The sequence below is a fragment of the Echiichthys vipera genome (assembly GCF_963691815.1).
Source record: "Echiichthys vipera genome assembly, chromosome: 11".
NCBI lineage: Eukaryota > Metazoa > Chordata > Actinopteri > Perciformes > Trachinidae > Echiichthys > Echiichthys vipera.
The window spans coordinates 16,629,308-16,650,567 of record NC_139836.1 but is presented as its reverse complement, the minus strand read 5'-3'; the positions used below and the strand labels follow the sequence as shown (position 1 = coordinate 16,650,567).

Genomic DNA, 21,260 nt, shown 5'->3' with positions numbered 1-21,260 from the left:
TTGTTATTTCTTTCATGAATATGAGTTCTATGGGGAAATGAACAGGTCGTGTATGGGAAGACTGTACCTCATATCATTAATAAGGCTTTTTCTGCTCTTTTACAGAAGATGTTAGTTAATAAATATACCGCTACATGACATAGTGAGGAATCTTTTGGAATGGTAAAATGCTTGCTTGGTCCAGAGGAGTTCTTGTTTGGCACCGGCACTGGTCAGTGTAGGCACAAGACGGCTGTACTGTAAGAGAACACAATGGCAAGTAGTACTGCTCTAGAGGTATTTTGTCTTCAAAGCTTTGGGGCTGGCTGGTCTTCCCAGAAATCAAGCTTCTCCTCGTCTTATGGACCAGATGAAGGCAGGTCAGTCTGGTCTAGTTGGACCGTGATGCTCCTGTGGTTAGATCTCCAAGGGTTTTGAAGAACTCCTCCATCTCTTTCTGGAGGAGAATGTTTCGGTTCTCTGCATCTTGTTGTGCCCTCTCCGAGTTCCTGAGCCGGATCTCCAGCATATGAAACTTCTTCTTCTCCTGGTCCAGCTCCTCTTCGAGGCGGTTTACCTGGGACTGGTACTTGGAACAAGACTCCTCCAACCTCAAAGAAGAGAAGAGGTTATAAATAACAACTCAAACTCTGATTTTGAACTTAATAGAAATGACAAGTGACTCATTCTTACTTGCGAATACAGGTTTCGTAACTTGTCCTCTGTTTCTTCAGCTCCTGCTTGAGCTCGGTCAGCATGTTGGCGAGACCTTCATTTGTTCCTGTGAGATCATCCTCAGTACCGCTTGCACTGTGATCAAGAGTACTTGTACTGTCCTTCACTTCTGTGGGTCTCTCTTGACTCCGCTCTAATTTTGCTGCTTTATCGCTTCCCTCTGGCTTGGCCAACGAAATCTCAAAGGCCGTCCAGATGGAGGAGGTGTCAGCGGGCAGGCTAAGACTGGAGGGGGCAACATTGTCATAGGCGGACAGTCTGTGGGATTGATGGAGGGCTCTGTGAGACAGAAGTGCATCTTCATCAGTATCTCTCTGTGTGTCTTTAAGAGGAAGAGTGGACTCTTTAAGGGAGAGGGTTGAATCCTTCAGTGTAGAGTCTTTAAGTCTTTCACCAGATGAGGTGGTGCGCCTGTGAGCTCGGAGGGACGACAGGCCGTTCATCAGCCAGTTGGTCCCACCGGCTGCTGACACATCCCCTGCCGACCCCCCTATTTTACCCCTCTGTCCCCCAGATGCTGCACCACCTTTTAAAGAGGACCTCCAGGAGGGCGGGGCTTTAGACTGTTTACTGGGGCTTACAGCTACTTCACTTCCACCTTTCCCTTCAGTTTTGCTATCTGTTTTTCCCTCCACTTTTTCTTCTGTCTTACCTTTGCCCTTCCCTTCAACCTGCCCATCCTCACCCTCCTCCAATGTTGTAACAGGGCTTGGCGCAGTCGACCTACTGTCCGTAGAAGGGGTGTAAGATTCGGGTTCCTCTTTAGGGGTTTTGGAGGGTGGGGGATCAGCATCTTCTTGCGAGAGCCATTCCACCTTGCACCGTTGGATAAGACTCTGCTGTTGCAGTGGGGGAATCTTGGCCTCAGTTTCCAGCTCCTCCCGTTGGTAAAGTCGGGTGCGTTCACTGATCAGCACAGTCATGAGGTGCTGCACCTGTGAACTTCCTGTTTATCATGACAAACACAAATACACACAAGTATACCCCTGCTTGAAATGTTTCATGGCATTGTTGTATATATTGATTGGAAAGCATGTGTCATATATTATGCTGAGGGTTGACATGTTGACATTATCACCAACCCTCCATCATGGTAACTGGATCCTCCACTCTTGGCCGAAGGATATTGGGTCCAAACACAGTAGCCAGATTCTGAACACTCATCTTATTCTCATTAGAGTGAGATTGAACCTCGTCCAAAAACCTGACCAGAAAAAAACAAAATGCAGAACTTGTTGGCTGCTCTGCTTCAAATTGCAAGAAACCCCACATTCTTTTTATCTAGTTAAATTGAAACTAATGAAAAGGAGGACTGAGTCATGACTCTGGCTGATGTGTGGGCTCAGCTGATGCTTTTTAAATAGATACAGAAGGCAGAGAAGACATGCAATTATATACGCTCAGAATCAATCAATGCAATGTCACTTCCCCTGATTACGGGGATGTGGGTGTAATGAATACTATTTCTCTTGTATGACAGGCTGACATATCCTCAATCATCAGTGAATGGGACAAAGCAGCAACAATAAAACCCATCACAGTCAGATCAGTGCTTAACAACTGCTGTGAACAGCTGACAAGACTATGCTGACTTACTTGCAGATGTATGTAAGGAGGTTGTAGTTGACCTGAGGAAGAGATTTCACCTGTTTGCCTAGCTCTATGATACCCTGGAAGAAAAGTAGGACATATTTATTGCACAAGGCAAATTTTTGGAAGTATACCAATAAAGGTGTTAAGCAGGGGTGTAATTACCATTGCTTTGTCCTTGGTAAGAAGCTGAGCACAAGAGAGAAACTGTGTGTATTTGGAGAAAGGTATTATAGGCTCCGGCAGCTCCCGTATGTACAGCTTTAGCAGTGATGCCACTGTGTGGACATCTGTGGTACTGTAAGAGACAGAGAGCGGACATACAGTAAAGAATCCTATCCACCACTGATAATAGCTTGGCATGCTGCTATAGATAAAATATCCTCTCCCCGCTGCGTCACCTGTCAAACACTGGCTTCTCGCCACGGTCAAAGGCATCCTGCAGCTCTCGAACATGATTGGTATTTCCAGGGGCCCTGAAAAGGCCCTCCTCCTCGAGCCCATGTTCATGTATGAAACACACACACTTTTCGACCAGCACAGGGACCAGTCGCTGAGGGCCACACTGGGCCTCGTATAACATCGTCTCCTCTAGGTGCTGCCCAAAGACACCTGCAACCACACAGAAAAATGAACACCAATCAGATCATTATTAGCTCAGGATGTTTCCTTTTCTTTACCCAAGAACACCCTTATTTAAAGGTCCCATAATGAAAAATAAATTACATTTTAACATCTTTTTGATTATAAATCAGGTCGAGGTGCTATAGAAATACTGTGAAAGTAATAAAATGCTCAATCCACAGAGAAATGCACACAGCCATATTCAGAAACTGCCTTTAAACGAACCGTCAGCACTTCTGTACAGTTGGGACGTCACAACTATACTATAGATGGGTAGAAAAGCAGTGCCATTACAGTCATTCCTCAGCTGTAATGACAATGCAGAGATGCCAAAAGCGCAGATGTGGAAGACCTGGAAACACTCACCAAGCAGAGCGGCTGAGCTTAAAATAGCCAAGCTCTTAAATAATGTGAATAGAGTGTGAATACAGGTATATTTAGACATAAAATAATAATGTTTCTTTCAACATAAAGGCATGTAAACATGTTCTAGTAGAAACCCAAAGTTTGTGTATGAACCTGAAAATGAACATCTTATGGGACTTTTAAAGTATTAATGATTAATTTGCTTTATTACTATAAACAGTGCTATATGTAAACATTTGTGTGTATGTGTACACATATGTTTAAGAATCACACCTCCTCCAAGTGGAGCCCATATGACTCTACGTATGGCTCTGACCCATTCCTCCATGTCACTCTGAGAGCTGGCCATCAGCAGGAATGATTCGTGGCTTATGCCTGTTCGATCCTTTTCTCCAGCTCCCCCTGACAACACAAACATATTTCATTACTTTCAACTTGGATCAATAGGACAAAATGGCACTGTGCTTCAAACATATGGAATCATACACAGAACAGATATCACTTTTAAAATTACTTTTCTGGCCACTGAACTGTATCATCTGTAAAGAAGTCGGCTCTACCAACTACTACCAGTATTTTCAGTGAAGTTATTAGAATCAGCACCCCTGTGAAGTACAAAGACACAGCCATGCAGCTCTGCCTCCCTGCCTCTCCTTCCTCTGGATGCACACAGCTTGATACCACCCAGTTTGACATTTTGGTTTGACATTTTGGTTTATTTCAGTTTAGCTTTGATTACACTATGTGGATGTATCCCTTTATGTGACTCTGCAATTGCTTACTTTTGAAGAGGTGTATGCACTAGTTAGTAACAGATGGAGAGAAAAGATACAATCACCAAAGCTTCTATTCATACAATGCTTTTACATTTGGTACAGATAACTACTTTTACTATTTTAATAAACACATTCCAAAAGATAGGTTTTTGTAAGTGGTCTTGGTACGGGTTTCTGTCTAGGCTATATTTCAGAACCTGCATTCAATTCAACTAAGTCCTGCACTGTGGTGCATAGTGTGTTGTGTGTGAGAAAAATGACATCATTGTGTTTTTTTTGTTAAATTATAGACAGCCATTCAGTTGTTAATTGGCTTGCAGAGAACCTGCAGGTCATTTATCAGAATGAGCATCTTATCTTTTGACCATGACCATCAAAGTTGATTTCCACACTGTTGTGAAATGAATTGAAACCAGTGGCTGCCTGTGACATGGAGGATTATGAATATGTAGTTTGGGACGAGGAAAACACTATGTCAAATAACACCACTGCATGCATTAATAAACAATTCTGAATAGCTTGATATTTAAAAAGTAACCAAATATTAATATCAAATTGCTGTATTGCAATATATTTAAAATATGCTACCTGAAGAATCAATACAATATTGACTCAGGGAGTCTCCTGTCAATGTAAATGTAGTAAATGAGTTAAAACATGTGTTAACTCTGGAATGGTCCTTTATGGGAGGACACACAAACATGCACAAACACAGAAAGGCGCATACATAATTAAAAATACTAACTGCAACAGCCAAATTATGTTAAACCCACAGTACTACAGTATACAACATCTGATAATGATGTAGCTTGTTCCATTTACCACTATGCAGCCCTGCAGAAAATCTGCTGACATCCATTTAATTTTTAAACACAGGTAATGTGCTGTATATGTTTCAGTGAGACTTCTTTTTCAAACATCCACCAAATGCTGAGGCGGTGAAGCAGAACAGAGACAGCTGGCATGCCAGTGTTGTCAGACATGGAAATAATAATGATAATCAAAGCTGAAAAAATGTACTTACTACCATCTTTCAGAGAAACCTCATCCTCAGGATAAACTGTCAGGGTGTTAGTCAATCTAGTGCAGTAATAGCCCATGTTGAACCAGTGAAAAATAGAGGCTATAATCAGTGGCAGCCCGTAAAAATAACGAATGCTTGCAGGGAAATCTGTGCTGATATGACCCAAGATGCTGCCTAACAGAGGCACTATACCATCACAGCCAGTAACTATACAAACTGTCTTAAACCTCCCAGATCTTAACTTCATGTCCGAGTACAACGTTCTTTCTTTTCTTTCTTTCCCTGATCCAAACAGTCCCCTCTGATCTATCTAATGTACATACTGTTCACTGTTTTGACTGTAATCATGCCAACCCCACGCTGTCAAGTGCAGAGATGAATGAAGCCGTTGTTGAACCCTCAGACACATGGCCGTGGCAATCACATCCTTTCTACTGTTCTGCATATTTCATGCATGTGTTACGCCCTATGACTCATATGGAGCTATTGATTTACTTCTGTTTTCCATCCATCACTTGGTTGATTCTTGGTCAACAAGGTTGACACACAGGATATGACCCCCTGTATGTCCAATAAGATCACAATTTGAAGCAAACACCGAGAGATACATTGTTAGTGGTCGTGGTTTATGCCTTGATGTTGCATGATTCGGGACTAAATTACCTTCTGTATCCCAAGTTTTGGTATTGGTGGTAAATTATATCAGATGTGCTTCATCATACCACAGGAGATGTTGAAACATACGATTTTTTTAATACAAATCTTGTTCGTTGAACACTTAACACATGATTCAACACCACTTGAACTCACTTTCTTCCTTACACACAGAGTTGTCACCATGCCAACTCACCTGGAACAATTTCAAAAGGGTGACGACCAGGCTCGTCCTGATTGGCAGGTAACTCATTGACCTGACTGCCGTGAAGAAGAATACAACCCTGTAAGACAAAGGAGAGGAAGGTGTGAGATAGGCCGATAGAAAGACAGACTGACAGGTATGAGACAGACACCTGTATCAACAGTATTCAAGGGCCAAACAATAAATCAATTAGTGGTTCTGGACTTGGATGTGTAGTGCATGTTAAACATTATAAAGCTCTGAGTACACTGAGCTCTGGGCAGTAGTCCAACGGATGGAAGTAATGATGATGGAGGGAGAGATGACTCAGGGAAGCATCTCTTCATCTAGTTATCCCTCTGGTACTTCTTGTACTGTGCATTTCTGATCTCTCCAGCATATAGGGAGGGTCAGAGGTCACCATCTAAGCGCTCAAAGCAGAACCACAGGGCAGCTAGTCACCACATTATCAGTGTGTGTGTCACACACACTACAACTTTAAAGGTCCTATATTATGCTTACTTTCAGGTTCATACTTGAAGTCCTTTTGTGTTTGTTTAATGTTCCAAAATCACAATATTTTTCGCATTCTTTCTGTCTGAATATACCTGTATTTACCCTCTGTCTGATACGCTACATTTTGCGTCTGTCTCTTTAAGCCCAGACAGAAATCCTGGGACAGAAGCTAAGCAATGTACTGTGAACAGGGCAGCAGCAAGAAATTATTTCTATGCATAAGTTGATCTGTGTCGGTGTGTAGGAATATGGAAGTTCTACGAGTGAAAAAAGCAACAAAACACTGGTTATGTGCCGACTGTCATCTAGGTACAGTAATACAATGGCTATTGATAACTACCTCATACAAACCCACTTCAAAATACCTGAAATATACATTTAAAGGCAGAGTTTTTTAATAGGGGCTGTGAGTTTTTCTCTGTGGATTGGGTGTTTTGATACTTCCACAGTATTTATATAGCACCTTGGCCTTCTTTATGATCAATAAAGACATGGAAATCTAACTTTTAGTATTATGGGACCTTTAATGTAGAGTGTGGATGGATATTTATCCAGCTTCAATTTGACACCAAAAGCAATTAAAATAGGAGCATGTAGCTTTAAAAAATCATGGTCACAAGTGCTTCGTTCTACATGAGGGCTACAACGTGTGTTTTGTCGCCTGATTTAAAAGAATCAATAAGCCATTTTCAGAGTTGGTAAACACACAATGGCTCGACTGGCCCTGGGGGAAAATACCAATACCAATACCAATACCATTACCAATACCATAAATCCACAAAGCTTGAATATGTATCAGGCTTCAATCCAAACAAATGGCTGAGTAGCCTCCTGGGGCAACAGGTGACTGTCTTGCATGTGTGTGTACATTTTGTGAATGTCACCTGTGCCTTGGTTTCATCCTGGTCCTTGTAAAAATACAGAGCTTCAGTCCTCAGGACAAACCAACGCAGCTGCCAGTTTTTCATGATACTCCGCTGTCTCTTCAGCCAGCCTGCCTTGAGTGCTTTCTCCTGATCCAGAGGAGAGCAGGGCCTGGAGACCCGAGACAACTCTCCGAGCACCATGCTCTTGGACCGTGCTGCAAGAACACACACAGAGATAAATTGATGGAAAGAGGAGCTTGATTAGGAGCATCACAATGAGAGTGATAAAGCGAGATATAAAGAAATAACATGAACACAGAGGATATATGTTATTTTAGTTTTGTTATAATCTAAAAATGTACCCATCGTCGATCCTGAATCCTTATTCACAGAGAACTTTCTTGGGTACAGCTAAGCCCACATGCTTGACCATGCATCCAGATTTCCTCTTAAGTCGATTTACCAAGGCATGGCCTCCATTTTGCAGCAAATACATCCTGTTAGTATCTTATATGTTTTTCAGATATTAATGAAGACATATATAATTTCTAGTTTCATTGTGGTGCATAGAGGTGTTTTGCTTTGGATCAGGTTGTGCTTTAACTGTTACAGACTGATTACAAGCATGGATTATATATTAGCATAGGTATGCCAAAGGTATAGAGCAAAAACAGTGACAGTAGAGTGATCCCTGGGGAGCCAGAGGGAGAGAGAAAGAGAGATAGAGGGAGCAAGATAAACAGAACGTAGAGGGAGAGGAGAGAGAAATCAATGGTGTCTTTTTTCCTGTTAATTGCATCTTGCTTTCTGCTGAGAACAGCAGGGAAGGTATCTGCAAGAGCATGGTAGGAAATTTCTCTCTCTCTCTCTCTCTCTCTCTCTCTCTCTCTCTCTCTCTCTCTCTCTCTCTCTCTCTGTCTCTCTCTCTCTCTGGACTCTTCGCTTTATTTTATTGCTCTCTTTTCTGGATGTCCTTCAATTGCAGAGTCATGATTGCTGGGAAGGACGAATACTAGACAGCACGTGAAGCAGTCATTAACAAAATTGTACGCTGACAGCAGGAGAAGGATCTATAAATACAGCAGATGTGTTGTACATCTTTAAAAAATAGCCAGGGAATTTCAGAGAGGAACTGGTTTTTTTTTATCTACTGTCAGCAAAGAGCTATTAGTGTACAAGGATCAAATTGTCATCTTTTCAGGATCTAATTTTACTGAAAGTGCATCATCTCATATTCAATAAAATAACATATATATGAGCTCATAAGTCATAATCAGTGATTGAAGATGAAGATCCTTTACTTACAACCCTTACAATATCACACTGTAAAAGTACTCAAGCAAAAGTTCTGCATTCACTAATTAAAAAATACTAATAATGCTGGAAATGGCTCCTGTATATATGTATGTATATTATAATGAGTTATCTATACGGATGCATAATGTAAGCAGCATATCACAGTTGTAGTTGGCTGATCTACTTTTAACACTTATATACTTGGGGTAGCTTAATCTATAACAGTACATAATATTGTATAAACTGATCATATTCTGTATGTAAAATTTTAATCTTTAATAAAACTGTTGCATTAATATATATAAGTAAAAAGTAGATTCCCTTCGGCATGTCAAAGTATAAAGGAAAGCATAACATTGAAATATGAGATCAAGTAAAGTGCAGTACCTCAAATGTGTATCCAAGTACACCCCCTGAGTAAATGTACGTTAGTTTAACTCCACCACTAAAGTATCAAAAGTAAAAGTATGTACAGTATGAAAATAGCCCCTGTTAGTGGTACATTATATTATTATCACATTCATTATTAATGATGCATTACTCTATCATTTCGCTGTTAGGTTTGGTTGCAATGGAACAAATGTATTAATTACTGTTGGGTAATCTAATGTTTTAGAATGCGTCACATTTTGAGCTAATGAGTTTTGTATATCTTATGTAAAGTAGTTAAAGCTGTCAAATGAAATGGAGTCTGAAATGGAGTGATGCAGAATGTGTAAAGCAGCATGAAACAAAATAACCAGCTACAGAAGTTGTACCGTACAGTATAGGAATAAATGTAATGTGATTCATTCTACCAGAACTGGTAATATGTTTTAAACCTGCATCTACCAGGAAATAAATTATTCAACTAATATTGGATTGGAATGATTAATCTTTGATTTTTAGAATTTATTAGATAATTAGACATTAACGTATGTCATGTTCACACACGTATTAATGGTATTTTTTCTTAAAAAATAAAGACATGAAGTCCTCATGGTAGTGTTGCACCTAAAGCGCCTCAAAAGAATAATTTCTTGACTAAAGCTCCTCATTATTTATTCAAATGTCCTAATATCGCCATTTTTTTCAGCCACACAGATAATGAGAGAGCCCTCAACCACATCTGATTACTCAGAGCTTTACCAATTACTTCCCGTAAGACTCTACACTTAACTGCTTTATGATTCTGCTGTGAGATCTCAGCTTCTGAGTGCAGATACAGCTCAGTGATGCTGTATGATGCTGCACAAAAGGGTCAGAGGAGAGCAGAGCTACGAATCTAATCAAAGGAGAACACCATTACAGCAAATGAGAGATGGCAAGTGAACAAAATGTGGCAAGCAAAGTGAAGTGGCTACTGCGCTCTCCAACTGTGTTGAAGGAGAAGAGGCACTTCTCCTTCCCATCCTCTTTTATGGTCTGATTTTTACTGCGGATCCAGAATAAGATGGCTGCCAGGAGAAATTAAGCAACTCGGCTTAAACACACACACAAAAGTTAGGATTCTTGAAGGTGACGTTAGCCAATATCACGTTCTGTCTGTTTGATACGATACAATACGGTACGATACGGTACGATGCGACGCGACGCGATACAGTACAGTACGATACGACACGATACAGTGCGATGCGATGCGATGAGATGCGATACGATGCGATACGGTAAGTTACAATATGATACGATACGGTACGGTACGATACTTTACGATACAATGTTCTTGGACTCAAATACTGCGCACACATCGCTACCGCCATAGTAATAATATTAATGATAATAATAATGGAAAAAAGTACATAATACATTATAATAATACAAATAATACAAAGAGACGAGAAACCCCTTCATATCAGGCTGGAAATACCTCTGAAACAACAGTCTTGTGAATACACCTCTCCAAAAACCAATAATGATCCATTACCTTGAGATAAGTTGGCAACCGTCACAACTCACAAAGACACCTGAAACAGTGTGTCTGTTGTCTATAGCAACCAACTGCTATGAAGATCACAGCAAGTATTTATACTTTGCATCATGGTAATCTCAGTGCCAGGAGTTGGTCCTGTGATTTACCGCTTCCTTATTCATCTTCACGCTGTCATGTAAGAGGCATGTATATGTGGCGTCCGGACATCAGCGGAATTTACCCGGCATTAGGAGAACTATGTTTGACAGTCAGCTGTTGGGATTCACAGGAGTGAAGAGCCCCGCATTCCTTTTACCACCTCTGATCTAGAGTCACTCGTCAAAATTATGCCAACAAAACACTAACCCGATAAATCCGGAGCAAATGGAAATGTAGTCATGAATTCAGGTGTGAACAGACCATTATTAGAGAGTGGATTATCCTTCCAGCAGGCATGTTTACTACAACCCACAGTATCTCCATTAAGATCTTCTAGGAATGAGGACATCAGGAGACATGGGGGATTACATCACTGTGTAGTGGAGCCTGTTAACTCTCAATGAACACTGGACACAGAAGATAAAGCCTTCAGATCATGCAAGAAAACTCTAGTCATTGCTGATGAAAATAGTCACCGGGATGCAGGATGACACTGGTGCCCCTTATATGACGCTGTTCCAGCTTTTGGATGTCATCATTAGTGAAAGCACCAACAATATTGATGTCACATTATTACAAAGAGAGCAAGTCAAATGGAGCTCTGCAGAGACGGTGAGAGTGGAAGAGAAAGAAATGGACTGCAGAGAGAAAAGAAGCAAGGAAAAGATATGGAGGGATGGAGAAAGGGGAGGAGGGACTGTGCTTACCCCGGCGTGCCTGTTTTATCTTGGGGCTCAGCATGGTTACCGTTGCTGTGCTGCTCCCTCTCACAGAGACGTGACTGCATCCCTCTATTCACACACTATTCCTCAAACACACACACACCACACACACTAAGAGCCTCTCGCTGCTGCCTCGCCCTGTTACTCCTCATCCTCTCCGTGCATCTCTCGCACCGGCTCACTGTCTTGCACTTGGACACTGTCTCCACCTGATTTTACACACACTTACAAGCACTTAACCACACACTCTCCTCTTCCCTCCTTTCTTTCTTCTCACTCCCCGTCTGTTCCACTGGCCCGGCGTTGTTCTCACACGCCCAGAGCCCTGCCCTCTCTCTCTCTCTCTCTTCTCATCTCTCTCTCCTTCACTATCTGTCTCTCTGCCTTCTGCTGCACACTCTCGGTATCAGTTTCTCACTGTCTATAAATATGTCTGGCTGTGTGTCCTCTGTCTTGTACCCATGCCTTTACATTGGCTCCCGCATCGTTCCACAGTCTTCACAATCCCTCCAGCTGTTTGCTCATGAAGATTTGATTATGGTCTCTTCTGTACCTGAAGTATAACCTCAGATCAATACATTTGATTGAACTGACACTATTCATACCATTAAGTGTTTGATGCAGAGCAAATGGCCAAGTCATTGAATTGTCTGTGCCTATAAACCATTGCAGAAGTAATATACTTTTGGGTGGACATGTGTTTAAAACTGACAAAATTCCACTGTTTGGCACTCATATTTAGTATCCTGACTCATTCAGGCTAAGATTTATACTCTGAGGGGAAATGCCACAACACTCAGTCACTCAGTAATCTGTACGATGAAAGCCACAGCACTCAAGGGTGTGATGTTCTTGTGACTATTCAGCCTGGTAGGGTTGTAGTTGATGTGATCAAGCAGATAAAGGCTACAGTTCAAGGGGCTAAATGAGACCAAAATTCAATACCTGTTCAATATATATAATATAAATATATATATATAATATAAAAATATATATATAATATAAAAAATATACCCCCCCCCCCCCCTAAAAAACAGCTGACAGAGAGATATTGTTGAGTAACGGTGTGGATTTGGGGATATTTTGCTTAAAACATGCCTTCTGTTACTCTGAGCCAGAAATCTCCACTTCAGAAGCACTTACATACTCCAACATTTCCAATTCCCATCTTTATTCTGGAGGGTTTTATGGAAGGGTTTGTTCATATATTATTCAGAGCTTAATTTATGTAACATTTTATTGTTAGAAGCGTGGCAATTTGTTTTTTTTATTTTACTGTTCCCAGTATTTTCAGATTTAGTATCCAAAAATCCTCCCTCTAAAAACCCTTGACTCTGATTTGTCAACAAAATAAAACATGCAATTTGAAACTGACTTTATCCAATGTTCAAATTTAAACATGTAAATAATTGTCTTCATGTAAGTAATCAAGTGGGGAAGTTTCATATCTATTAGAGACACCTGTAGTGCCTCTAAACAACAAAATAAATCATCACCTTAAATGATCTTTGTAGCAAAAACAAACTAAAAACAGAGCTTTACCTGCCAATCCCTGTGGTTTGTCACTGGTCAGAGGAGTCCTGGATGTTTTCATGACAGTGAACCCGTCTGCACAGTACTCCTCTCCACTGGGTCCATTTCTAGGGCCACAAAACAGGCACATTTAAGGTTTAAACAATGGCAACACTGAAATCTCGGTCCTCTGCTAAATTGGTAATCACCAAGAAACAAACCAAATGACATTCACATACCCAAAGAGAAGGGACCACTATAGCTGCCATCAGTAACACACCAGTGACGTGCGTCTGAAGAATGCTGATGTGCACAGACTCTAATCAGGAAGGAAATAAAGACAGTTATGCGAGAATTACTTGCCATGTCATCTCAGAGGGGCAGACCAGACGTCTCTCTGTCCGGAGCCCGACTCTCTGCGCTGCACACGAAAGCATCGCAGTTCCAGTCTGCTGGGATAGGCACTGCTTTACAGAGAAATAAAACAAAGCTGCGAGGCTCTCCTGCTGTCCTCCTCTTCTGAATCTTTCTTGAAGGCTTTCTCTCACTAAGGAAGTGAGCTGCCTTGATGGAGAAGTGAAAACTGCTGACTTCTAAATAACAGTTTAATAGAATTTCTCCCGTTACTGTACATTTTCCTTACTCACAACAGAGTCAAATTGAATGCTCTGGCTGTTACTGATTTGACTATGTAATTCAAAAGGGTCAGTATATAAGTAAATTAACTTAATACTCCATTTTATGCTACGTTATACTTCTTCCACTACATTTTGTATGGAAATATTCAAAATTTGACTACATTTATTTGACCCTTATAGCTACTCTTTTGCGATAAAACCAGATATCATAATATTATAGAAAAATATAACGTGTGAAATATGTGAAATGAGCCATTCTACAGAAGTGCTTTAACTTTTGATACATTCAATACATTTTGCTGATAGTATTTCTGTACTTTCACACACACATACTTAGTACATCTTCCACCACTGCTACACAGTGAGATTAGAAAGAAATATTACTTACAATCGCAGATTTTAAGTGATGTTTTTTATTAAGCATGTTTTTTCTTACAGCATAAAAAAAACATCATGGTTGCACAGTGAGGTATCATCATGGAAATGAAAAGAAACCGTGTAACCACAGATAAAATACATTAGTACATATAACACATAATGGGACATCGACAAGTGGCAGCCATTTAAATAAATTAACACTGATTCAGCGATGAGAAATACAGTAAAAAACACTCACAGGCTTACATGCGCTCATCTTGACCTCTCCGTATGCATGACAGGCAGTACAGTAGACACTAAATAATATTACATGATGTAGTCCAGACACACCAGCCTCTCTGAGGGGTGTGGGGAACATCATCTATAATCTGGAAATATGGTCCTGAGGGACACAAAGGAAATGAGTGTGTTTAATTGAAGGCATGAAAAGAGCATGGCTCATTAGTCAGAGCAGAGGAAGTGGCATGGCTCAACTGACTGGGCGCAGGTCAGAGAGACAGTGCCATTATGTAAGACAAAAGCTTTCAGTGCACCTGCTATTAACCATTATCACTAGCTAATCACAGGATGTAATGTTACACAAATCTTCACAACTCTGAATTGGTGCCTTACACCATGACACACTTTTAGTCAAAAGAACAACAAAAATGGGGTTAAAAAGTTTGCTAATGGGGAATATAAAAACAGGTGTGAATGTGAGCATCCATTCAGAGGCGTTCCCTGCTAAAACACAGTTTTAGAAAAAAATCAGTACTTTACACACACAACAATGTAAACCAGCAAATTAATTAGAACACTGTTATCTTGGAAGTATTAAGTGAGGTCTCTAAAAACTAGGTGAACATCTAAACTCTTAGTGGTAGTTACGCTGCTAGCCACTATGGACAAATCTGGTGACCAATCTACTCTAGAGTCTACTGTATATTAAAATAGAATATTGAGATATAACAAATGTTTACATTCAAGTACAACATGTTATGGCATTAGAGAGTTATCGAATCTAAAGAGGACATTATCACAAGGCTGAGTGCACACCACAGACCTGTAAACTGAGAAGTAAGCGAGGAAACAGCTGGTTACAAAGATAAAACTGACAGTTCTATATGTCTATGGAAGTTTTGTCCTCTCTTGTTTGTATGCTGCCCACCCGTCTTCGACCCTCCAGCAGAAACGACAGCACTATAACCCAGCGCTGTATTATTGACTTCTGTCGCGCTGAGATTTCACACTGTCTAAAAAAGGTGGTCGTTCCTGTGGCAACAGCATCAAACTGCTCGGTCAGTAGCCACACCTCCCAAAGCAATGTCAGTGTATTCATAATCATCATGACCACAATCCAGAACTCCTCCCCTAACAATGCGAGCCACAATGTAAAACTGTGAAAGCCCACGGGCATTTGGTTATACAGGTAACTTGCTGCTGTGGCAACAAAGAGAAGGTGGGCAATCACCATGGAGAGGATGAAGAAGAGGAAGAGGCGGTGGTTACCCCGGCCGATGCATCGGTTGAGGAAAAGGCAGTGGTGGTCATAGTCTTTAATGCACACGTCACACAGCTTGCAGTGTTTGGTAAAGTTTGGCTGAAACAGCTACAAAGAAAGCAAAGACAGGAACATACTTTGAATATGAAGAAAATGTGCATCTATTTTTTAACTTTAAAAAACATGCTTTAGGTTTTGTGTTATATTTGCAGTAATCATTTTTGGTAGGTCTTTTATCATCATATGTATATGTATATATATATACATATATACATTCTTTTTTTCCGCAAGAAGCAAAAACATACAAACCATAATGTTACAGGACTGGTCCATAAAAGATTGAAAAAGTATAACAACTGAGACACTGCACTTACATAATAAGAAACACAATATGGTACAATTAAATGATAATTATTGTTAACATGGATCCTGTTCATGCCCAGTGTTTGCTTTATAATTTCACTTTGGGATGAAAATCAAGACACCCCAAGAGGAGAAGGGCTGTGTGTATGTTTCTATTTCTAGACAGAAACTGATAGACACAGGTAGATATCGGCGCATGTCCTACCTCACAGTATGGACAGAACTTGTGAGGGCTCTGGTTGCTCTCCACTAGGTCAGCGATACAGGAGAACTGAGGATCTGCTTCTGCTCTGTCCAGTGTCCCAGGGTCCTGAGTCAGAACTTTACAGAACAAACCGAGAACGATGGAGAAGTGGAACATTGCCATTTGGACCAGAGCAGTGGTTGGCCACTCACATTCAAAAGGTTAAGGATAAACCTTTGGCATTTTAACAAACAAAATCCTAGACATCAACCCCTGGGGCCTACTCACAGGTAATTTAGACCTCCCATCACTTTTAGTGGCACTATGATATTTACGAATAATCTTGCAAGGACCAAATCTGAAAGCAATCCAGGCTTTGGTTTAACTATCCCTCTCTGAACCAAGGTGTTGGACGGGCCGACAGAGAAACCAACTTTGAGGGCAAAAAAAGCCAGATAACACAAAAAAAAGACTTAACATATGCTACATTTATTAAGGATATTAGGCATTATTTTTCCATAGAAGCAGAGCAGCGAATGGAACAAGCCAGCTATGAGGGTTCCCAAGTAGACCGGGTTGGGTAACCTGGAAGGAAGACAGATGTTATCTCAACAAAGCGATATAAAAAAACACCCAGGAAAACATGTTGACTTACTGATAAACATTTCACATGTACAACACAATTTTAAACCTTTGGTATGTGGTAATGCGGTGGTATTGTGTGAAGATGCTTCTTGCCAGCCACGGGAAGAGCAGACCGCAGGTTAACCCCCCATAGCCTCCCAACATGGCTGCTATCAGCAGGATGGCAGCTCCAGTCAGGGTTGGAAAAAACAGTGTCCAGCAATACAACACTGGTGATAAAAGACATGATAAAAAACATTCAAATGTGTGTGAAAAAACAGGCACAGCCCTTTAAATGTTACAGTACCATTATTTTGTAACTACATAGTAATATTCACCATGAGACTCTGTGGGCTTGTGGTGTTTTGGCTCATGAATGTACTGACTCAGTAGCTTGGTGAGTTGCTGATGTCTAGAGAAAAATACACAGTATAGCAATGTATTAATCAGCAGGATCCCAAGAGAAAGAAGTCATCCAAAAATCAGAACACACTGGGTATCTAAAGGATACCTAAAGGTACTGAGGAGTGCTACAACCCAGTCAGTGTTTTTCCAGACATTTCTAGACAGCAGATTCACCTAAATGTTTTCCCCTGTTTGCTGAGGTCCAGTGGTGTGATGCCGCTGTGGTTCTTCTGATGGAGAATCCTGCACCCTGTTCTCTGCAGCAGTGTCCAGCACACTTCTACTCCGCCCCTCTCTGCTGCAACATGAAACGCTGTCGCTCCCTGCTGGTCAACTGCATCCACAGCACATCTCTGAAACCCAAACAGAGTGTTGAGGCGCACAATTGCAGTTGCACTGGGCCCAGTTTCACAAAAGCGTCTTAAGAGTTAACAGATTTTTGTCACATTCCAAAGTAAATATTGTGCTATATACTATGCTATTATTATACTTTTATTATTACTATTATTATACTACTATATGTTATACTGAGCTTATTCACTGGTTGTCTACAGTTTCATATGAGTGGTTTATGAGAGTGACACATATACTGTAAATGTGTGGGATTGGGACATGAAATGAAAAGTGGCTAAAAGCAACTAAAAGTTGAGTTTAGTCACATTACATTGTTGCATGTTAATTCTCAGTGGGTGTGGCACCAAAACTAACCGCTCAAATCCAATTCAGTTGACTCAATGTAACCATAAAAACATTTTAACAGAGATTTTAGAGATTTTTTTGTAAAGGTTCCATATTATATTTAAAAAATCTATATACACACACACATACTGTATATATATATATATATATTTATATACACATACACACACACACACACACACACACACACATATGTATATATATATATATATATATACACACACACACACACATATATATATATATATATATATATATATTATATATATGTATATATATATAATATAATAACATTTAATATTATCATTGTGCAGGTTGAGGTGCTAAATAAATACTGTTAATCAAAACGAGAAATGCACACAGCCTGTATTCCGAAACAGTGCCTTTTTAAATTTTCAAATGAGCCTTCAGTACATCCGTACAGTCACAACTATACTATGTACTGTATATAGGTAGAAAGTGCTGCTACAGTGCCTTTACAGTAATTCATTGGCTGCAATGATGGCGCAAAGACTAGAGTGTGCAGATGCAGAAGAACCAGAAGTGCTGACCAATCAGAGTTGACTGGTCTTTTTTGGGAGGGGGTCTTAAAGAGACAGACGCTGAAACGGAGCTACTCAGATAGCATGTGAATACTAGTATGTTCAGACAGACAGTATGAGAAAAATAATGTGTTTTTTTAATCATAAAAACATGTAAACATGTTCTAGGAGACACCCAAATCGTAAGTATGAAACTGAAAATGAGCATAACTGAGTCCTTTGAGATAAAGTTTTCTCTTTTTGTTTGTCATCTGTCTGGAGCATGTGAGCGAGAAAGAGAGTAAAAATCCTACCTGGTCTCTGAGCAAATACCGCACTACCTCTGTGTTGCCTGTGGATGCAGCCAGGTGAAGGGGTGTCACCTTGTACATGTCTGTGTCTGAGAACCGGAACATTCCTGTCTCCCACAAATAGTGCACTGCAACACTGGGGAAGATAACAGTTAGTGCATGTGCAATAAATTATATTACACGTGTTTGTGACTGTGTAGCAAAAAATAAAAACAAAAATACAAGACAAAAAAAACTGTGAGGTGTTTTTCCACTCTTTCCACCACTCACATGCTGCCCCCAGTGACTGCATGATGCAGTGATGTTTTTTGCTGCAGATCTTTGAGGCGCAAATCAGCTCCATACTGCATCATTTGATGTATGATATAGATGTTCCCTTGCCTGATGGGAGTCAAAGGCACAAACTGTTATCACACAGGATCAAGCACAGAACAAAATGCATGATGCTCACATCATCATATTGTCATAAATCCAGGGATGTCTGTGTAACACTAGAGACCTAAATAAGCAAATATTGCTCACCTGCAGGCAAATTGAAAGGCTGTCTGTCCTGCATCACAGGTCAGGTTAGGGTCAGCTCCATTGCTAAGGAAAAGGTCAACCATGGCACGGTTACCATGAAGGGCAGCGTAGTGGAGCGGGGTGAAACCACCCCAGCCTGGATGAAGACAAACACATGCACATCACATGCAGCTCTGCAGTCTCTGTGAGTATATAAACAATATAGGCCTGACATAAATGCACAGTCTGTCAGTCTGTTGATCTTTGGAACTCTCTGGAGTCCGGGTTTGGGTTCCCTTCTGCACAATGTGAATTTGTGCTGTGTTGTCACAGGATCTGTCTATCTAGATCCGTGCCAGGCCATCTCACAGAGGAGCTGGGCAGAGTTAGGTTTCCCCTTGGCATTGTTACAAAATCACATCAGGAGACATTGGAGCAGGATAAAGGTTAAAGTGGTCCTTTGAAAAAACAACAACCATTATCTCCAATTGTTCTGGATCAATGCAATAATATTAACAAATAATAACGTATACATGTTTCAAAAGACACAGTGTGAATTGCAGACATACTGTATGTCATAGCTATAACAGGATTATTATCTTGGCAAAACAATGTTCATTCGCAGTTCTCAAGGTAATCAATAGGAAAATTAGGAAATACCATCACTGACACTTAAAGGCTAAAACTACATGCATGAATACAGGAGGAAGTATCGGCCTGTAATTTCACAATATAATGTAAGTAAAAAAAGCAACACTGACTAGATTCATATTTGTATTGCATCTTAGTCCACCTTACCTTTTTGCTTGAGGACTGATCGGTCATTTTGAACGAACTGTATACACTGTTCAATATTTCCTCTCTGTATACAGTCAAATATGTCTCCTCCGTTAACGGAGCACACAGGCATCGGATGCATTATGAAGAAGGGTGCACAGAGGCGGCCTGCTCTGACTCCACCGACAGCGACTGCGGCAGAAACACAAATCAGCTCCTCGGAAGAAGCGCTATAACATCATAATGTAAAGTGAGCAGGGAGATTATCTTCCGCGGTGAAGTAACGGGGCTCTTTCGTTATATGCTGCTGTTTAGTGCTTAACTGATTGAGGCAAGACCACGCCCTGGACATCTCGTTGGTTGCAGCAGGTCACATGACCCGTGATGTCACGCGCGTCAAGGAAACACGTGGTTATCAAAGTGAGGGCAGGATTTTGAAAACACTATTTGTAGAGACTATTTATACATTTATTATTAGCTTAATAGACAAATCCCGAGGATATGAAAGTGAAACCTCCTTTTAATAAATTTCAACACACATACATTTATTTTGTATAGCCCTCAGTTATGAAAAAAGTAATTCAGTGAACCTTTCAACATGATTGAAGAATAGAAATCGCTAAATTTAACTATCTCATGTAATTATTGATGTTATCGATATGTTTTATTTCATTTGTATTTTATTATAATGTTGCACCTTTGTAAGCACATAATCCTTTATGATACTGTGAAGAATTTCTATCTTTCTTTTTTTGTATATGGATTTTGTTAATAAAACTAATTAAAAAAAACATTTATTATTAGCTTAAATCACATATTTGGTATAAACTCCTGATAGGCAAGAAATACATTTATTATTATTATTATTATTATTATTATTAGTATTCAGCCAATATTTAATTCCATAGTGCAACGTACGACTTAATGTAGAATAATCATAAAGAATAATACAGATTGAGACTTAAAACTGCGGTGTTGACAGTTAAGTTAGTTTAATATGTATTAGTAGTCCGTTTTCGGAAGGGATAAACGTCATTTTATGTAATGCACGTGTTGTCTGCTTAGGTAACACTACTGCATCAATGCGACGACTTTGGCCGAAGCTCTGTCCGATCACTGAAGTGCATAAAAACGCTATCGGAGCTCGGTGCAACACGGGCCTGCAGAGGGACGAGAAAGTGGCTTCAACTTCAGCAGGGGATAGGTTTTTCCTGAGGTCTGCATTCATGATGGTAAAAAAATCGTGAAAAACCCAGAGTGTATGGTCATTGTTGTGCTCTTTTTGCTGAGTCCTTTCCGTATAGACATTTTGACTTTAAGTAAAGGTGTAATTAATCCCATTTATGGTGGCTTCCGTCAATTTCAGACCCAGGGTTAGCATGCACCTGAGACTAGCATGCATCATACCAGTGCAGTACAACTACAGTCTATGTTGGCACCATCATGGGTTACACACCTGTAGTTTTCCTGCTAAAATATCTCCAGTAA

At 40.3% G+C, this 21,260-nt stretch overlaps 2 protein-coding genes across 2 annotated transcripts; both read right to left on the bottom strand.

The window, feature by feature from the left end:
- Positions 1–77: 77 nt before the first annotated feature.
- On the bottom strand, positions 78–13,014 carry arhgap22a (Rho GTPase activating protein 22a). Its single transcript, XM_083923164.1, has 10 exons — positions 12,922–13,014; positions 7,333–7,529; positions 5,945–6,032; positions 3,568–3,696; positions 2,706–2,916; positions 2,470–2,602; positions 2,311–2,384; positions 1,797–1,918; positions 673–1,660; positions 78–590 (listed from the first exon to the last, which is right to left on the bottom strand). The coding sequence occupies exons 1-10, from the start codon at positions 12,971–12,973 to the stop codon at positions 371–373; spliced, it is 2,214 nt and encodes a 737-aa protein (XP_083779290.1). The 5' UTR covers positions 12,974–13,014; the 3' UTR covers positions 78–370.
- Positions 13,015–13,994: 980 nt separating this feature from the next.
- LOC310953903 (uncharacterized protein) lies at positions 13,995–20,052 on the bottom strand. The gene is made up of 10 exons (XM_083923165.1): positions 19,794–20,052; positions 19,017–19,152; positions 18,765–18,875; positions 18,498–18,630; positions 17,138–17,316; positions 16,897–16,970; positions 16,626–16,788; positions 16,437–16,519; positions 15,956–16,146; positions 13,995–15,495 (listed from the first exon to the last, which is right to left on the bottom strand). Exons 1-10 carry the CDS (start codon positions 19,912–19,914, stop codon positions 15,007–15,009), a joined length of 1,680 nt encoding a protein of 559 aa, XP_083779291.1. The 5' UTR covers positions 19,915–20,052; the 3' UTR covers positions 13,995–15,006.
- Between the last annotated feature and the right edge of the window lie 1,208 nt (positions 20,053–21,260).

Excerpts from the sequence above, each read along its gene's own strand:
- LOC310953903 (XM_083923165.1), bottom strand. The coding sequence starts at position 19,914 with ATGCATCCGATGCCTGTGTGCTCCGTTAACGGAGGAGACATATTTGAC. Across the intron at positions 16,971-17,137 it reads AAACAGGGGAAAACATTTAG|ACATCAGCAACTCACCAAGC; the intron begins GTGAATCTGCTG and ends ATTTTTCTCTAG. Across the intron at positions 15,496-15,955 it reads AGTTCTGTCCATACTGTGAG|CTGTTTCAGCCAAACTTTAC; the intron begins GTAGGACATGCG and ends CTTTCTTTGTAG.
- arhgap22a (XM_083923164.1), bottom strand. The coding sequence starts at position 12,973 with ATGAAAACATCCAGGACTCCTCTGACCAGTGACAAACCACAGGGATTG. Across the intron at positions 2,917-3,567 it reads ATGGGCTCCACTTGGAGGAG|GTGTCTTTGGGCAGCACCTA; the intron begins GTGTGATTCTTA and ends GTGTGGTTGCAG. Across the intron at positions 1,661-1,796 it reads TCCAGTTACCATGATGGAGG|GAAGTTCACAGGTGCAGCAC; the intron begins GTTGGTGATAAT and ends CATGATAAACAG.